The following is an 18,065-nucleotide window of genomic DNA, read 5'->3' as shown; positions in this document are numbered from 1 at the left end:
GGAGTGAGTGGGGAGGGGGAGTGAGTGGGGAGGGAGGGTTGGGAGTGGGTGGGGGTGGGAGGGGAGGGGGTGGGAGAGTGTGGGGTGGGGATGGGAGAGGGTGGGGGCTGAGAGAATGGGGGAGATGGTGGGAGGGGGAGCGGAGTGGGAAGGGGAGGGGGGGTGGGAGGGGATGGGAGGTTTGTGTTGTGCAAAAGGAGGTGGGGTCTTGTGGTGAAGGGAAAGAGCTGCATTGCAATAGCACCGTTCCCATCCTCAGATTCCCAGAGGAGCGGGCACTCCCTTGTTCTTCCTCCGATACTGTCCAGGGGAATATATTACACCAAGGAGGCCGGATAGGTCCTGGGTTTCCTGTCTATCTCACTCTTCAATTATGGATGGAATTGGCTTCCTGCACCATCTCAAGCCGAGTGTTTCAGATCTAGGCAGCTCTCTGAGTGGAAACCTTTCTCCGTCTCTCCCCTCGAGATCTTTACTCAATGATTTTTGACTCTGGCTATTCATCAATGGGGCGAGTTCTTCCTCCCTCCATCCAATCAGAACCGTTTTGCTAGGTCACCCCTTAACCTTCTCCATCCCAAGGAGGACAGTCCCCACTTTAGCAACCTCTCCTCAGAACTGAAATCCCTCTTCCCTGCTTTTTAAAATGTGTGATTTGATGGGATGTGGCCGTTCCTGGCAAGGCCAGCTCTTAAACCCATTGGTTAGCTAGGCTATTGCAGAGGACAGGTCGGAATCAACCCCATTGCTGTGGCTCTGGAGTCACATGTAGGCCAGACCGGGTAAGGACGGCAGATTTCCTTCCCTGAAGGGGATTCGTGAGCCAGATGGGTTTTTACAACAATCGATGATAGTTTCATGGTCACCATTACTGAGACTAGCTTTATATTCCAGAATTCATTCATTGAATTTAAATTCCACCAGTTGCCGTGGTGGGATTTGAACCCCTGGCCCCAGAGCGTTAACCTGGGCCTTTGGATTACTCATCGAGTGACGTTACCACGGCATCACCATTTCCCCCGGTTACACACAAGCATGGGCGAAGTAAAGATAGGAATTGAGGAAGAATCTTTAGTCAGCAGTGCTGCTGGTTTAGCGATCTGTCTGCCAGGCCTGGATTGCGTTTCTCTCTGGGTTTCCAATGTCTTTCTGTTGCTGGTTGTATTTCAGCTTGGACAGTTTGTTCGGACTCCAGTTATGAAGTTCCTCCTTCACTCCTCCTCCTACATCTGGTTCCTGGTGTTGCTCCTCGTGGAATCAATAATTGCCCAGCAGTTCCGCGACTTGTCCTCATCCAGACATGAGCCGATCTACCTCAACTCTTTCCACATGGTTTGGGTAGTGGGTGAGTTCCAATCCGTGGCTGCTTTCTCAGAGATGGCGGGATGGCAACGGCTGTGGAGGTTGTAGTAATTCGGCCAAGGCCAGTCTTCCATCACCAAGAACCCTTTGATTAAAGTACAGGAACTGTCTGTACTCCAGGCTTACAACCCTGCCTTATGGGTGGCACGGTGGTTAGCACTGCTGCCTCACAGCGCCAGGGACCTGGGTTCAATTCCCAGCTTGGGTCACTGCCTGTGCAGAGTCTGCACATTCTCCCCGTGTCTGCATGGGTTTCCTCCGGGTGCTCCGGTTTCCTCCCACACTCCAAAGGTGTACAAGTTAGATGGATTAGCCATGCTACATACGCAGGGTTATGGGGATAGAGGGGGGAGGAGGGTTGGGTCTGGGTAAGACACTCTGTCGGATAGTCAGTGCAGGGTCAATGGGCCGAATGGCCTCCTTCCATACTGCAGGGATTCTATGACCATGTCATCACAACAGCTCGCTGGCAGTGCTAACCTTTGTCCCCATGTCACCTCTGGTTCTTCTCCCGATTCTCTTAAATCTGTGTCTCTCTGGTTACCCGCCCTCCTGTTATTGGAAACACTTTCTCCTCTAAACCCTTCATTGTCATAGAGTATCATAGAAACCCTACAGTACAGAAAGAGGCCATTCAGCCCATCGAGTCTGCATTGACCACAATCCCACCCAGGCCCAACCCCCATATCCCTACATATTTTACCCACTAATCCCTCTAATCTACTCATCTCAGGACTCTAAGGGGCAATTTTTAACCTGGCCAATCAACCTAACCCACACATCTTTGGACTGTGGGAGGAAACTGGAGCACCCGGAGGAAACCCACGCAGATACGAGGAGAATGTGCAAACTCCACACAGACAGTGACCCAAGCCGGGAATCGAACCCAGGTCCCTGGAGCTGTGAAGCAGCAGTGCTAACCACTGTGCCACCGTGCCGTGTTTATTAACTTATTAACTGATTGGTGAACGTGATTTATTAACTCTCTCTTTAGCCTTTGCCTTGCTACAGAGGCCATTCTAACTTCTCCCCGTCTCTCCACATTCACTGAAATCTCTCACCCTCTTTCCCCAGGGGACTGGACAGGGAATTATCACCGGGACAACATTCGGAAGAGGCAGAACGGAATTCCTGATGGGATACGGGCAGGAGGGCGGAGTTTGGAGGGTTGAGGATGGGGGCTTATGCCCCGAGTACAATGTTCTAACCATCTTGTTGTCTCTCTGAAGGCTTTTTCTGGTTTGAGTGTAAGGAGGTGTGGATTGAGGGTCTGCGCAGTTACCTGTTGGACTGGTGGAATTTCCTGGATATTGTTATTCTGAGTATGTACCTGGCCTCCTTTGCACTCCGAATAGTGGTCTATCTGAGTGGAAAACTCTACTGCACGGCGGACAGTGCCTCGTTCTACTGCTTCTACTTCACGGACGCTGGTGAGTGCCAAACATCATCAGTTCTGTTGGGGAAGTTTCTCTCGACAGCCTCCCTGTATATTAACAACACTGTAACACAGAGGGAGATTTCCCCATCCATTTCCTGCTCTCTGAACCACTGCAGTATATGTCGTGTAAGTACACCCACACTGCTGTTAGGAAGCAAGCCAGTGGGAGGAGGTGGTGTAGTGGCTATGACTCTCGACTAGTAACCGCAGTGGCCCCAGGTTCATACTCTGAGTACGAGGGTCCAATCCTACCCCAGCACATTATGAAATTTAAGTTTATTAAATCTGGTGTTGAAATGATCATCAATTGTTGTAAAATTTGGGTCACTAATGTCCTTTAGGGAAGGAAATCTGCCATCCTTATCGGGCCTGGCCTACATGTGACTCCAGCCCCACAGCAACGTGGCCAAGAGAGACACTCAGTTCAAGGGCAATTAGGGAGGGGCAGCAAATGCTGGCCCAGCCAGAGATCCTCATATTCATAGAGTCACAGAGGTCTACAGCACAAAAAAGGCCATTCAGCCCATCAAATCTGCACTGGTCAAAGAGGAACCACCCAACTATTCTAATCCTATTTTCCAGCACTTGGTCCATAGCCTTGTATCCTTGGCACGGTGGCACAGTGGTTAGCACTGCTGCTTCACAGCTCCAGGGACCTGGGTTCGATTCCCGGCTTGGGTCACTGTCTGCGTGGAGTTTGCACATTCTCCTCGTGTCTGCGTGGGTTTCCTCCGGGTGCTCCGGTTTCCTCCCACAGTCCAAAGATGTGCGGGTTAGGTTGATTGGCCATGCTAAAATTGCCCTTAGTGTCCTGGGATGCGTAGGTTAGAGGGATTAGTGGGTAAATATGTAGGGGTACAGGGGTAGGGCCTGGGTGGGATTGTGGTCGGTGCAGACTCGATGGGCCGAATGGCCTCTTTCTGTGCTGTAGGGTTTCTAAGATTCTAAGAAAAACTTCTGAAATGTTATGAGGATCTGTGCAGTGAGTTCCAGACTCCCACCATTCTCTGGGCATATCTCCCCTGCCATATTCCAGTGCTATCACATCCCTCCTATAGGCAGCAGGTAATTAAGGCGGCAAATGGAATTTTGTCCTTCATTGCTAGAGGGATGGAGTTTAAAAACAGCGAGGTTATGTTGCAGCTGTATAAGGTGCTGGTGAGGCCACACCTGGAGTACTGTGTACAGTTTTGGTCTCCTTACTTGAGGAAGGATATACTGGCACTGGAGGGGGTGCAGAGGAGATTCACTAGGTTGATTCCGGAGTTGAGAGGGTTGGCTTATGAGGAGAGACTGAGTAGACTGGGGCTATACTCATTGGAATTCAGAAGAATGAGGGGAGATCTTATCGAAACATATAAGATTATGAAGGGAATAGATAAGATAGAAGCAGGGAAGTTGTTTCCACTGGCGGGTGAAACTAGAACTAGGAGGCCTGACCTCAAAATAAGGGGGAGCAGATTTAGGACTGAGTTGAGGAGGAACTTCTTCACACACAGGGTTGTGAATCTGTGGAATTCCCTGCCCAGTGAAGCAGTTGAGGCTACCTCATTGAATGTTTTTAAGGCAAGGATAGATAAATTTTTGAACAGTAAAGGAATTAAGAGTTATGGTGAGCGGGCGGGTAAGTGGAGCTCAGTCCATGAAAAGATCAGCCATGATCTTATTGAATGGTGGAGCAGGCTCGAGGGGCCAGATGGCCGACTCCTGCTCCTAGTTCTTATGTTCTTATAGTGTGGATTCCAGAACTGCACACAATGCTCAAGTTGTGGCCGAACCTCTAGTTGTGGCTCTTGAACTCTATGGCTCGGCTAATAAAGGCAAGTATACCATGTGCCTTCTTAACCACTTTATCCACCTGTCCTGCTACCTTAAGGTGTACTTGCACACCAAGGTCCCTCTGATCTTCGGAGATTCCCAGGATCCTGCCATACATTGTGTATTCCCTTGTCTTGTTTGTCCTGCCCAAGTGCATCACCTCACATTTATCCAGATTGAATTCCATTTGCCACTGCCCAGCCGTCTCTATCCTCCTGTAAACTGAGGCAATCCTCACTGTTTATCACCCTGCCAACTTACATATCCGTCAACTTACTGACCAACTCTCCCACATTCCAAATGCCCCAGGGTATCTTTATGATGATGTGGAGATGCCGGCGTTGGACTGGGGTGGGCACAGTAAGTAGTCTCACAACACCAGGTAAAAATCCAACAGGTTTATTTGGCAGCACGAGCTTTCAGAGCGCTGCTCCTTGACTCACCTAATGAAGGAGCGACACTCCAAAAGCTCGTGCTACCAAATAAACCTGTTGGATTTTAACCTGGTGTCGTGAGACTTCTTACTATTTTTATGATGGCAGACAGGCAGAATTCAGTGAATGGTTTTCCTGATTTGTGTCGGTAATGGAATTGAGTGTGGTTTCTCTGACAGATCGACATGACTGGAGACAAGAGGACCCACAGATGGTTGCTGAGGTGTTATTTGCAATCACCAGCATGCTGAGTCTAGCCCGACTGACATCCATCTTACCAGCTCACGAGACCCTCGGAACGCTGCAGATTTCCATTGGCAGGATGATCGATGACATGATGAGGTTTGGAACCCAATCCCTGGAATTATTCTTGGGTGAAATATAGTTCCTGGGACGGGGGCAGCACCGATTCGTCCTGGGGGAGGGGGAGAAATGGATCCTCTGCATTGATAGGACAATTTCTCTTTTCATCTATTGTGACCTCTCAAGGGGTGGAATGGGCCTGATTTCTCCGCCAGTCGCACCCCACTGCCAGCGAGAATGGAGAATCTGGCACTCAAATCTCCATTCACTGCGGCGGGACTGGAGAATCCCAGCCACGGGGGAGGTCGGAGAATCCAGCTCACTACCCTGTACTTCCTGTACAGGGTTGAATTCTGTTGCCTCCCAGGTTTCAGTAATGTTTTACCCCTTTACCCCATAAGAGAAGGTGGAAAGCTGGAATTGAGGGAAACAAACCTCATAGCCCTAACCCCACCCACCTTCTCCCTGTATCCCTCAATCCCTATCCACATTCTCCCCAAATCCCTCAATCCCACCCACCCACCTTCTCCCTGTATCCCTCAATCCCACCAATCTGCCTTCTCCCCAAATCCCTTAATCCCCACCCATAGTCTCCCCACATCCCTCAATCCCACCCACTAACTTCTCCCTGTATCCCTCAATCCCACCTTCTCCCCGTATCCCTCAATCCCATTTACCCACCTTCTCCCCGTATCCCTCAATCCCACCAACCCGCCTTCTCCCCAAATCCCTTAAGCCCCTCCCACATTCTCCCCAAATCCCTCAATCCCACCTTCTCCCCATATCCCTCAATCCCACCTACCCACCTTCTCCCCATATCCTTCAATCCCACTTTCTCCCCGTATCCTTCAATCCCACCCACCCACCTTCTACACATATCCTTCAATCCCACCAACCCACCTTCTCCCCGTATCCTTCAATCCCACCCACCCACTTCCTCCTGGTGTCCCTCAATCCCAGTCCCAGTCAGTGTGTCGGGATGGATGCTTCTTCCCTGTTTCCTGGATGTGTTTCTCCTCTTGGTGAAGGATGTGAAAATATTTCTCCTTTGCTTCTCTCCAGGTTCATGTTCTTGCTGATGATCATCCTTACGGCCTTCCTCTGTGGAATCAACAACATCTACGTCCATTATGCCGATCTGGAACGCCTTGGAAAGTACGGGAACTCTAAGAACTTTCTAGAACCCCCTCCATTGTTCATTTGGTCCCTTTCAGAGCTGCTTTGTAATTTCTTAATACAGATTGAGATTGTGTGAACATGTTTCATTTCCCCAGTCGTGAACAAGCTGAGATTCTATTCTCTAGAAAAGGGAATGCTGAGGGCATTTTGAAACAATGTTAGGGTTTCAATTGGGTAGATTAAGAAAATATGTTTTGACTTGTGGGGGAGGAAGGGGGGTAAGGAGGAAGGGGGTGAGGAGGAAGGGGGGTGGGGAGGAAGGGGGGTGGGGAGGAAGGGGGTTGGGGAGGAAGGGGGTTGGGGAGGAAGGGGGTGGGGGAGGAAGGGGGGTGGGGAGGATGGGGGTGGGGGAGAAAGGGGGTGGGGGAGGAAGGGGGGTGGGGGAGGAAGGGGGGTGGGGAGGAAGGGGGTGGGGGAGGAAGGGGGTGGGGGAGGAAGGGGGGTGGGGGAGGAAGGGAGGTGGGGGGAAGGGGGCTGGGGGGGAAGGGGGCTGGGGAGGAAGGGGGGTGGGGAGGATGGGGGTGGGGAGGAAGGGGGGTGGGGAGGAAGGGGGGTGGGGAGGAAGGGGGTTGGGGAGGAAGGGGGTTGGGGAGGAAGGGGGTGGGGGAGGAAGGGGGTGGGGAGGATGGGGGTGGGGGGAAAGGGGGTGGGGGAGGAAGGGGGGGTGGGGGAGGAAGGGGGGTGGGGGAGGAAGGGGGTGGGGGAGGAAGGGGGGTGGGGGGAAGGGGGCTGGGGGGGAAGGGGGCTGGGGAGGAAGGGGGCTGGGGAGGAAGGGGGTGGGGAGCACCGAAACTCCCAGCAATCAATATATAACGATCACTAAAATATCCAATGGGGAATTCAGGAGAAACCTCATTTCCCACGGGGAGTGGGGAGAATGTGGGACTCACTCCCACGGGGAGTGGGGAGAATGTGGGACTCACTCCCACGGGGAGTGGGGAGAATGTGGGACTCACTCCCACGGGGAGTGGGAGAATGTGGGACTCGCTCCCATGGGGTGTGGGGAGAATGTGGGACTCGCTCCCATGGAGAGTGGTTGAGGTGAATATTGTAGATATGTTTAAGGGGAAGCTCGATAAACACATCGGTGAGAAAGGAATAGAAGGATTTATTGATAGGGAGAGATGAAGAAGGAGTTGGAGAAACACCAGAACCCGGATCTGTGAGGCTGAATGGCTTACTTGTGTGCTAGGCTCGTAACTCTATGCAATATATAATCAGTGTGTGTGTCAGTCAGTGGGGATTTATAACAGTTTAGTCCTGCCTAACAAACCTAGTTTGATTTCTGATGTTGTAACTGACATTGTAGATGAGGGAGTGTTAAAAGATGTTATTTATATGGACTTCCAGAAAACATTTGACAAAGTTCCACATGAGAGACTGTTGACAAGAAGTAGAGTGCATGACTTGAAGGATGCGGATTAGCATGGGTCAGCAGTTGGTTAGGGAGTAGGAGAAAGACAGTCGGGTAAATAGTTACGGATTTAGAATTGGCAGAATGTGACAAGAGGCCAAAGATCTGTACTGGGCCCTCAGATTTTCACTCAATTTATAAATGTCTTGGGTAAAGGAACAGAGAATTGTATATGCAAGTTTGCATATGGGACTAAAGTAAATGATACAAAAAACAGTGTATATTAAGAATAGACAGATCATAAGAAATAGGATTAGGAGTAGACCATTCGGCCCATCAAGCCTGCTCCACCATTCAATATGGTCATAGGGTGATCTTGGGCTTGAACTCCATTTTCCCGCCCACTCCCCATATCCCATAATTTCCTGAGAACAAAAATCTATCTAATCCTGGACTGAAATATATTCAATGATGGAACAGCCACAACTCACACAGGGAGAGAATTCCAAAGATTCACAATCCTCGGAGTGAAGAAATTTCTCATCTCCTCAGTCCAAAATGATTGGCCCCTCATCCTGAGACTGTGGGCCCATGTTTCAGATTCCCTGACTGGGGAAACAATCCCAGTGTCCACCCCGTTCAAACCCCCTCGGAATCTTAAAGCAGGAAGCTGAGATGAAACAAATGAGTAAAACTAAGGCTGACAAGAGTGCATTGTGGAGAGGCGTAAAATCCAACGTGGCCCCAAGAAAGAGATTCTGGGTGACACGGTGGCACAGTGGTTAGCACCTCTGCCTCACAGTGCCAGGGACCTGGGTTCAATTCCCGGCTCGGGTCACTGTCTGTGTGGAGTCTGCACATTCTCCCCGTGTCTGTGTGGGTTTCCTCCGGGTGCTCCGGTTTCCTTCCACGCTCCAAAGATATGCGGGTTGGGTGGATTGGCCGTGCTAAATTGTCCGTTAGTGTCAGGAGGACTAGCTAGGGTAAATGCATGGGCCTGGGTGGGATTGTGGCAGGTGCAGACTCGATGGGCCGAATGGCCTCCTTCTGTACTGTAGGGATTCTATGATTCTCAATGACGAGAAGCTGGGAACTGTGTGAGATTTCAGAAGTCATTCAAAACGAGAGGACTGGCAAAGGAATAATTCAAAAAGGCCAGTGGAATGTTGGTCTGAATTGGGGGGGGCTGTGGAAGGAGTGGAAATGATATTATATTGACATAAATTCTAGTCAGAGCCCAAACCTCAGGATGGAGGATTTGGTCTTGGACAGGAACAAACTAAGATGAACCACAGTGCCCTGGGAAGATAAAAGTGAAGCGATGCAGGCTGCACCGACTGGGCTGTCCATCCCTTTGGTTTGGAGGATTAAGGGCTGTTCACATTGAGATATTTAAAATGGTGACAGGGTTTGATTGAGTTGATATTGGGGGAGGCGGACAGAACTATAATGAGTGAGACCATTCATTGAGGGGCTATCAGGAGGTACATGGTCACACAAAGGGGACTGGGATTCTGGAACTCTCTCCCCAGGCTGTTCTGTAATGATCCCAGTCTATTCCAGCTGGGACCAGAAGGAGCTGCAGTTTGTCTCCCCTTCCCGCTTTAATAGAAGCTTCTGTTTTCTTGCTGCAGTTTCAACGGCACTCTGCAATTCCTCTTCTGGACCATGTTTGGAATGGAGGAGCCCACGTCTGTGGATCTGTCGGACTTTGTGGTGGCTGAGTTTGTGGGCCGGGTTCTGTATGGGATTTTCACCATCGTTATGGTCATAGTGCTACTCAACATGTTAGTCGCTATGATCACTAACTCCTTTCAGAAGATTGAGGTGAGTTTAAACAATTGCTTTCAGCTGGGAGCTTTACTCTGTATCTAACACCATGCTGTACCTGTCCAGGGAGTGTTTGAAGGGGACAGTGTAGAGGGAGCTTTACTCTGTATCTAACCCCGTGCTGTACCTGTCCAGGGAGTGTTTGAAGGGGACAGTGTAGAGGGAGCTTTACTCTGTAACTAACCCCATGCTGTACCTGTCCTGGGAGTGTTTGAAGGGGACAGTGTAGAGGGAGCTTTACTCTGTATCTAACCCCGTGCTGTACCTGTCCTGGGAGTGTTTGATGGGGACAGTGTAGAGGGAGCTTTACTCTGTATCTAACTCCATGCTGTACCTGTCCTGGGAGTGTTTGATGGGGACAGTGTAGAGGGAGCTTTACTCTGTAACTAACCCCATGCTGTACCTGTCCTGGGAGTGTTTGAAGGGGACAGTGTAGAAGGAGTTTTACTCTGTATCTAACCCCGTGCTGTACCTGTCCTGGGAGTGTTTGATGGGGATAGTGTCGAGATGGCTTTACTCTGTATCTAACCCCGTGCTGTACCTGTCCTGGGAGTGTTTGAAGGGGACAGTGTAGAGGGAGCTTTACTCTGTATCTAACCCCGTGCTGTACCTGCCCTGGGAGTGTTTGATGGGGACAGTGTAGAGGGAGCTTTACTCTGTATCTAACCCCGTGCTGAGCTTGGTGGGAATCTGGGTAGAAAGGGTGCGATATTGTCGTGCAGTTTTTTTGTTTTTTATAAGATAATCAGTTTGGAGATTCTCTCTCTGGGGCATGATGTATTTACTGTGTCCAGAAGCAATTTAAATTCCTTGCCTATTCTCTTGCTTGCAGGATGATGCGGATGTTGAATGGAAGTTTGCCAGATCTAAGCTGTATCTTTGTTATTTCCGGGAAGGCCTCACACTGCCTGTTCCCTTCAACATTATGCCAACACCCAAATCCTTGTTCTACATGATCAGGTATGTGCTTCCCATTTACATCAGAAAGTATATGGCAGCACGGTGGCACAGTGGTTAGCGCTGCTGCCTCACAGTGCCAGGGACCCGGGTTCAATTCCGGCCTCGGGTCACTGTCTGTATGGAGTTCGCACATTCTCCCTGTGTCTGCGTGGGTTTCCTCCGGGTGCTCCGGTTTCTCCCAAAGTCTGAAAAACATGCAGGTCAGGGTGCATTGTCCATGCTAAATTCTCCCTCAGTGTACCCGAACAAGAGTGTGACAACTAGGGGATTTTCACAGTAACGTCATTGCAGTGTTATTGTGAGCCTACTTGTGACACTAACAAATAAACTTCAAACTGACAAACAGCGGGCAATGTGGAAAATTGCCCAGGAATGTCCTGTACACAAGAAACAGGACAAATCCAACCCGGCCAATTACCACCCAATCAGTCTACTCTCGATCATCAGGAAAGTGATGGAAGGGGTCATCGACAGCGCTATCCAGCAGCACCTGCTCAGCAATAACCTGAGTAAGAAGTCTCACAACACCAGGTTAAAGTCCAACAGGTTTATTTGGTAGCAAATACCATAAGCTTTCGGAGCAATGCTCCTTCGTCAGATGGAGTGGTCTCTGTTCTCAAACAGGGCACAGACACAGAAATCAAATTACAGAATACTGATTAGAATAACCTGCTCAGTGATGCCCAGTTTGGGTATCGCCAGGGTCACTCAGCTCCTGACCTCATTACAGCCTTGGTTCAAACATGGACAAAAGAGCAGAATTTCAGAGGTGAGGTGAGAGTGACTGCCCTTAACATCAAGGCCGCATTCGACCGAGTGCGGCATCAAGGAGCCCCAGCAAAACTGGAGTCAATGGGAATCGGGGGCAAACTCTCCGCTGGTTGGAGTCATACCTGGTACATAGGAAGATGGTTGTGGTTGTGGAGGGTCAGTCATCTCAGCTCCAGGACATCTCTGCAGGAGTCCCTCAGGGGAGTGTCCTGGGCCCAACAATCTTCAGCTGCTTCATCAATGACCTTCCCTCCGTCATAAGGTCAGAAGTGGGGATGTTCGCCGATGATTGCACAATGTTCAGCACCATTCGTGACTCCTCAGATACTGAAGCAGCCCCATGTTCAAATGCAGCAAGATCTGGACAATATCTAGGCTTGCGCTGACAAGTGGCAAGTACCATTCACACCACACAAATGCCAGGTAATGACCATCACCAATAAGAGACACTCTAACCACCGCCCCTTGACATTCAATGGTGTAACCATCACTGAATTCTCCATTGTCAACATCCTTGGGGTCACCATTGACCAGAAACTCAACTGAACTCACCACATAAACACAGTGGCTACAAGAGCAGGTCAGAGGCTAGGAATACTGCGGCAAGTAACTCGCCTCCTGACTCCCCAAAGCCTGTCCACCAGCTACAAGGCACAAGTCAGGAGTGTGATGGAATACTCCCCACTTGCCTGGATGGGTGCGTCTCCAACAACACTCAAGAAGCTCGACACCATCCAGGACAAAGCAGTCCCGCTTGATTGGCACCCCATCTACAAACATCCACACCTTCCAACACCGACGCTCAGTAGCAGCAGTGTGTACCATCTACAAGATGTTCTGCAGCAATTCACCAAAGACCCTCAGACAGCACCTTCCAAACCCACGACCACTTCCATCTAGAAGAACAAGGGCAGCAGATACCTGGGAACACCACCACCTGCAAGTTCCCTCCAAGCCTCTCACCATCCTGACTTGGAAGTGTATTCCTGCACTGTCACTGGGTCAAAATCAAAGGTTCTGGAACAAGGGGTCACAGTCTCAGGATTGGCCAGTTAGGACTGAGATGAGGAGAAATGTTTTCACTCAGAGGGTGGTGAACCTGTGGAATTCTCTCCCACACAAAGCCGTGGAGGGCAAATCCCTGAATGTATTTAAGAAGGAAATAGATAGATTTTTAGATTCTAAAGTGTCAAGGAGGAGAGAGTAGAAAGGTGGTGTTGAGATAAAGGATCAGCCACAATTATATTGAATGGGGCAGCAGGCTCGAGGGGCAGAATGGGGCAGCAGGCTCGAGGGGTTGAATGGCGGAGCAGTCTCGAGGGGCTGAATGGGGGCGCTCGAGGGGCTGAATGGCGGAGCTCGAGGGGCTGAATGGCGGAGCAGGCTCGAGGGGCTGAATGGGGGAGCTCGAGGGGCTGAATGGGGGAGCTCGAGGGGCTGAATGGCGGAGCAGGCTCGAGGGGTTGAATGGGGGAGCTCGAGGGGCTGACTGAGGGAACAGGCCTGAGGGGCTGAATGGCCTGGTTCTGCTCCGATTTTCCATATTTGCATGTGACTGAATAATTAAACAAAAATAATTATATTTTCCGTCTTGCCCATCCAATCCACCAAGCAGCCTGTGTCCTGCTGGGGTCTGATAACTACCTTCCTCACAATGCTTCAAATCTTCCAAACAACTTGGAAATTATGCTTCAGTGATTAAGACATTAATATATACATGAGGAAGAGCAAGGACCCAACACCAATTACTGAGAGCCCCCAGCATAAACCCTGCCCCCCCAGCCCCACCCCCGGCCGCCACCACTTTTGGCCATTTCCTGTCACTCGGCCAATCCATGTTGCTGTTTCCCCTTTTACTCCTGAGTTTTAACTTTGCTCACAAAACAGTCATGTGGTACTGTAACAAACATCTTTTGCAAGTCCACATACACCACATCCACCGCACTTCCCTGAACAACCCTCTCTGCTACCGACTCAAAGAATTGAATCATGTTACGGTAACAATATTTATCTTTCACGAATCCATGCTGGCTTTCTGTGACTCTCGCCTGTTCTAGTGACTTCATCCTCTTCCAGCTTATAATTTCGAGAAAGGTCCCCTCCCCAGCGATAAAGATAACTGACCTGTAGTTATATCCTTTTGGACCAAAGGAGTAACATTTGCAAATCTCCAGGCCTCTGGCAATACCAGAGAATCGAAGGAGGATGTGGAGATTGTGGTCAGATTTCCCACAGTTACATTTCAGCGTATAATAATACAAATTCCTCTGAACCTCGACAGTCTGGCTCGCTTCCTCAGCCAAGCACAACTCACCTGGATTTGTGTCACATGGGATTCCTCTCAGTGCAACATTCAACTTTCTCCTTTTTTCATTCTAGGTGGTTTCTGCGCAAGTTGTGTTGTGTAAGCTCAAAGAAGAATAATGATTATCCCCCGCTGCCAACATCAATTGTAAGTGAAAGAATCATTCTCATCTTTGGCACTTTTTATTTAAGACACTGACTCTCACTGGGGTACGGGTCCCACACACACTGACTCTCACTGGGGTACGGGTTCCACACACACTGACTCTCACTGGGGTACGGGTCCCACACACACTGACTCTCACTGGGGTGGGAGTCCCACACACTGACTCTCACTGGGGTACGGGTTCCACACACACTGACTCTCACTGGGGTACGGGTTCCCCACACACTGACTCTCACTGGGGTGGGAGTCCCACACACTGACTCTCACTGGGGTACGGGTCCCACACACACTGACTCTCACTGGGGTACGGGTTCCACACACACTGACTCTCACTTGGGGTCGGGGTTCCACACACACTGACTCTCACTGGGGTCGGGGTCCCACACACACTGACTCTCACTTGGGGTCGGGGTCCCACACACTGACTCTCACTGGGGTACGGGTTCCCCACACACTGACTCTCACTGGGGTACAGGTCCCACACACACTGACTCTCACTTGGGGTTGGGGTTCCACACACACTGACTCTCACTGGGGTATGGGTCCCACACACACTGACTCTCACTGGGGTATGGGTCCCACACACACTGACTCTCACTGGGGTACGGGTCCCACACACACTGACTCTCACTGGGGTATGGGTTCCACACACACTGACTCTCACTGGGATCCGGGTCCCACACACACTGACTCTCACTGGGGTACAGGTCCCACACACACTGACTCTCACTGGGGTACGGGTCCCACACACACTGACTCTCACTGGGGTACGGGTTCCACACACACTGACTCTCACTGGGGTACAGGTCCCACACACACTGACTCTCACTGGGGTACGGGTCCCACACACACTGACTCTCACTGGGGTACGGGTTCCACACACACTGACTCTCACTTGGGGTCGGGGTTCCACACACACTGACTCTCACTTGGGGCCGGGGTCCCACACACACTGACTCTCACTTGGGGTCGGGGTTCCACACACACTGACTCTCACTGGGGTCGGGGTCCCACACACACTGACTCTCACTGGGGTACAGGTCCCACACACACTGACTCTCACTGGGGTCGGAGTCCCACACATACTGACTCTCACTGGGGTATTTTATAGACCTCATTATTTTATAGACTTCTATAAGGTCACCCCTCAGCCTCCTACGCTCCAGAGAAAAAAGTCCCAGTCTATTCAGCCTCTCCTTATAACTCAATCCATCAAGTCCCGGTAGCATCCTAGTAAATCTTTTCTGCACTCTTTCTAGTTTAATAATATCCTTTCTATAATAGGCTGACCAGAATTGCACACAGTATTGCAAGTGTGGTCTTACCAATGTCTTGTACAACTTCAACAAGACGTCCCAACTCCTGTATTCAATGTTCTGACAGCTAATCAGCTAATCAAGTCTTAAAGGTACAGACAATGTGAGTGGAGAGAGCGTTAAGCACAGGTTAAAGAGATGTGTATTGTCTCCAGCCCGGAGAGCCAGTGAGATTCTGCACATCTCACTTCTCTGAGGCGAGGAACACATATGATCCCCATTAACGGAAACCAGACGTGATGACCTCGCCAATAGATCCGGAGGCCATTGAGGCCCCCCTTGGGAGGTCGGGGGCAGTGGGGGGGTGCCCCTTGGTGTCACTCTGCAGCAACAATTTGTAGGGCTGGGTGGGGGGGGGGGGAAAGATCGGTGGTTTCGGCCTTGATTGTTCCGGGGGGGGTGTTGATCAGTCTGGCCGGGAGGGGTTGGTGACTGGTCCAGGTGGGAGTGGGGTTGGGATCGGCCGTGGAGGTGCACGATAACGGAGGGGGGGGGGGGTAGTTTTGGCCACTCAGGCCGGCTATAACTGGTAGAGGCAGTGAGAGGTTTCTGCGCAATTGCACACTCTGCTGCTATCAGCGGCTTTATGATGATTTAGGCTCCGCCCACTCCACCTACTGCTGGAGTTCAACCTTTGCCGAATATTTTTGAATCAGTCCGGTAAGATTGGATTTTCAATTTTCCAAAAAAAACAGTGTGAATTTCCTCCGTTTTCACACTCATTCGGCACTGAAAATGTTTTTGTAAGATCAGCCCCACTGACTGTCACTGGGGTATGTTAACAGTGCTATATAAATGTAAGATGTTGTTATTCTCAGGCGAACATGGGGGCAGGCTGTGACGGGGGACAGCGTGGGACCAGAGAATCCTATCGCCTGCAGGTGATTAAAACGCTGGTGCAGAGATACATCGAAACCTCACGGCAAGAGTTCGCCGAGAAACAGAGAAAAGGTGAGTGAGGGAGTGGGAGTGGGCACTGCCAAGGCGGGAGGGGACGGTTCTGGAAAAGTTAGTAATGGGTCACGGACCGCATCTGTTCCCATTCCTCGCACATTCTCACTGGGGCAGTGTGGGAAAAGACCTCGGTCCAGCTGGGAATATCTGCTAACAAAGTCCAGTGTAGGGCTGAGGGAGTGCTGCACTGTCAGAGGGTCAGTACTGAGGGAGTGCCGCACTGTCAGAGGGTCAGTGCTGAGCGAGTGCTGCACTGTCAGAGGGTCAGTGCTGAGCGAGTGCTGCACTGTCAGAGGGTCAGTGCTGAGGAAGTGCCGCACTGTCAGAGGGTCAGTGCTGAGGAAGTGCCGCACTGTCAGAGGGTCAGTACTGAGGGAGTGCTGCACTGTCAGAGGGTCAGTACTGAGGGAGTGCTGCACTGTCAGAGGGTCAGTACTGAGGGAGTGCCGCACTGTCAGAGGGTCAGTGCTGAGGGAGCGCCGCACTGTCAGAGGGTCAGTGCTGAGGGAGTGCCGCACTGTCAGAGGGTCAGTACTGAGGGAGTGCCGCACTGTCAGAGGGTCAGTACTGAGGGAGTGCAGCACTGTCAGAGGGTCAGTACTGAGGGAGTGCCGCACTGTCAGAGAGTCAGTACTGAGGGAGTGCACTTGTGATGTTGAACAGAGGTGGTCAGAGAGCATGGTTACTATTTAAAGGAGGGAGGTGGAGTTGTCTTGGGCATTTTGTGTAATAGTTATACCTCAATTCCCATCTCTGAAAACAGATCGCCTGATCATCGTGCATTGCTGTTTCTGGGATCTTGCTGTGCACAGATTTGCCACTCTGTTTCCTCCCTGAGGGAAGTAGGTGTACTCTGGATGTATTTCATTGTATGCGGGGCCCATGGTGGGTGAATCCGGGGCTGGGGAAAGCTGGTTTTGAATGACAATGTCTGCCTCTCTGTTACAGACCTCGGGAACCGAATCACAGACCTGGGTAAGTTTGTGGGCCGGCTGCAGTCGGAGATTAAGCGGTTACGGTACAGCATGGGCGCTGCCGGTACCACCACCAAATCCGGCGATGCCACCGCAGTCCTGGGGAAATACATCCTCGGGGCCCGGAACCGCTTCCAGGAAAACGACCAGGAATCAGAGTCTGGCTCCCCCAAGGCCTCCTTCAAGGCCTCCGTCCACCAGAACTCTGACGAGGCCTTTGAGCCTCCCCCCGCCAGCAAGGCAGCGGCCAAGGAAGAGGAGGATGATGATTGCCCCCCCTACCCCAGCAAGGGAGCGGGGTCCGACGCACCCACTGAACCTGAGGCAGACGGGGAGGCGGGCAAGGCCTCTGCACCAGAGGACACCGGAGACGCCAGCAAGGCCAAAAAGGAGAATGACTGAAGGAGAATTCATGACCATTAACGGGGAAGTGAGGTCGGGAATTTGGGTGTTCCCAGTGGACTCTGTTGGACATTAAAGTCGAAACATTTAGCATGCCGTCTACAGCAGCTTCATCCCAAGCTAATCCGCTAAACTCATCGCTATTATCTTGTGTAAAGAAAGCAGCAAATTCTCTCTCAGTGAGCACCGTTGTTCTGTATCTGAAACTAACTTGTTTTTTAATCATGAAGCAAAATACTGCAGATGCCGGAAATCTGAAATAAAACCAGAGAGCGCTGGAAATGTTCAGCAGGCCAGCCAGCGTCTGGGGCGGGAGAGGATGTGATTGGTTCAGAGTGAGGGGGGGGGGGCGGGGGCTGGACAAGGACAAAGGAGGGTCTGTGATTGGCTGGAGGCACCGAATAACGGAAAGGTTCGCCTCACCACCTTTCCATCTCTCCAGCCAATCACAGACCTTCCTTTGTTCTTGTCCCCCCCCCCCCCCTCTCCCCCTCACTCTG

At 51.1% G+C, this 18,065-nt stretch overlaps 1 protein-coding gene across 1 annotated transcript; it reads left to right on the top strand.

Annotated features, from left to right (window-relative positions):
- Positions 1 to 1,170: 1,170 nt before the first annotated feature.
- trpc2a (transient receptor potential cation channel subfamily C member 2a) lies at positions 1,171 to 17,565 on the top strand (the record flags this gene model as incomplete). The annotated part of the gene is made up of 9 exons (XM_078206483.1): positions 1,171 to 1,345; positions 2,592 to 2,792; positions 5,232 to 5,394; positions 6,418 to 6,510; positions 9,523 to 9,715; positions 10,551 to 10,678; positions 13,829 to 13,901; positions 16,054 to 16,186; positions 17,138 to 17,565. Coding segments are annotated over 9 exons (1,587 nt in total), but the record flags the coding sequence as incomplete, so codon positions are not given.
- Between the last annotated feature and the right edge of the window lie 500 nt (positions 17,566 to 18,065).

The sequence above is a fragment of the Mustelus asterias genome, unplaced genomic scaffold (assembly GCF_964213995.1).
Source record: "Mustelus asterias unplaced genomic scaffold, sMusAst1.hap1.1 HAP1_SCAFFOLD_1539, whole genome shotgun sequence".
NCBI classification, from domain to species: domain Eukaryota; kingdom Metazoa; phylum Chordata; class Chondrichthyes; order Carcharhiniformes; family Triakidae; genus Mustelus; species Mustelus asterias.
Note: the sequence above shows the minus strand (reverse complement) of the source record. Positions and strands in the feature narration are given on the sequence as shown.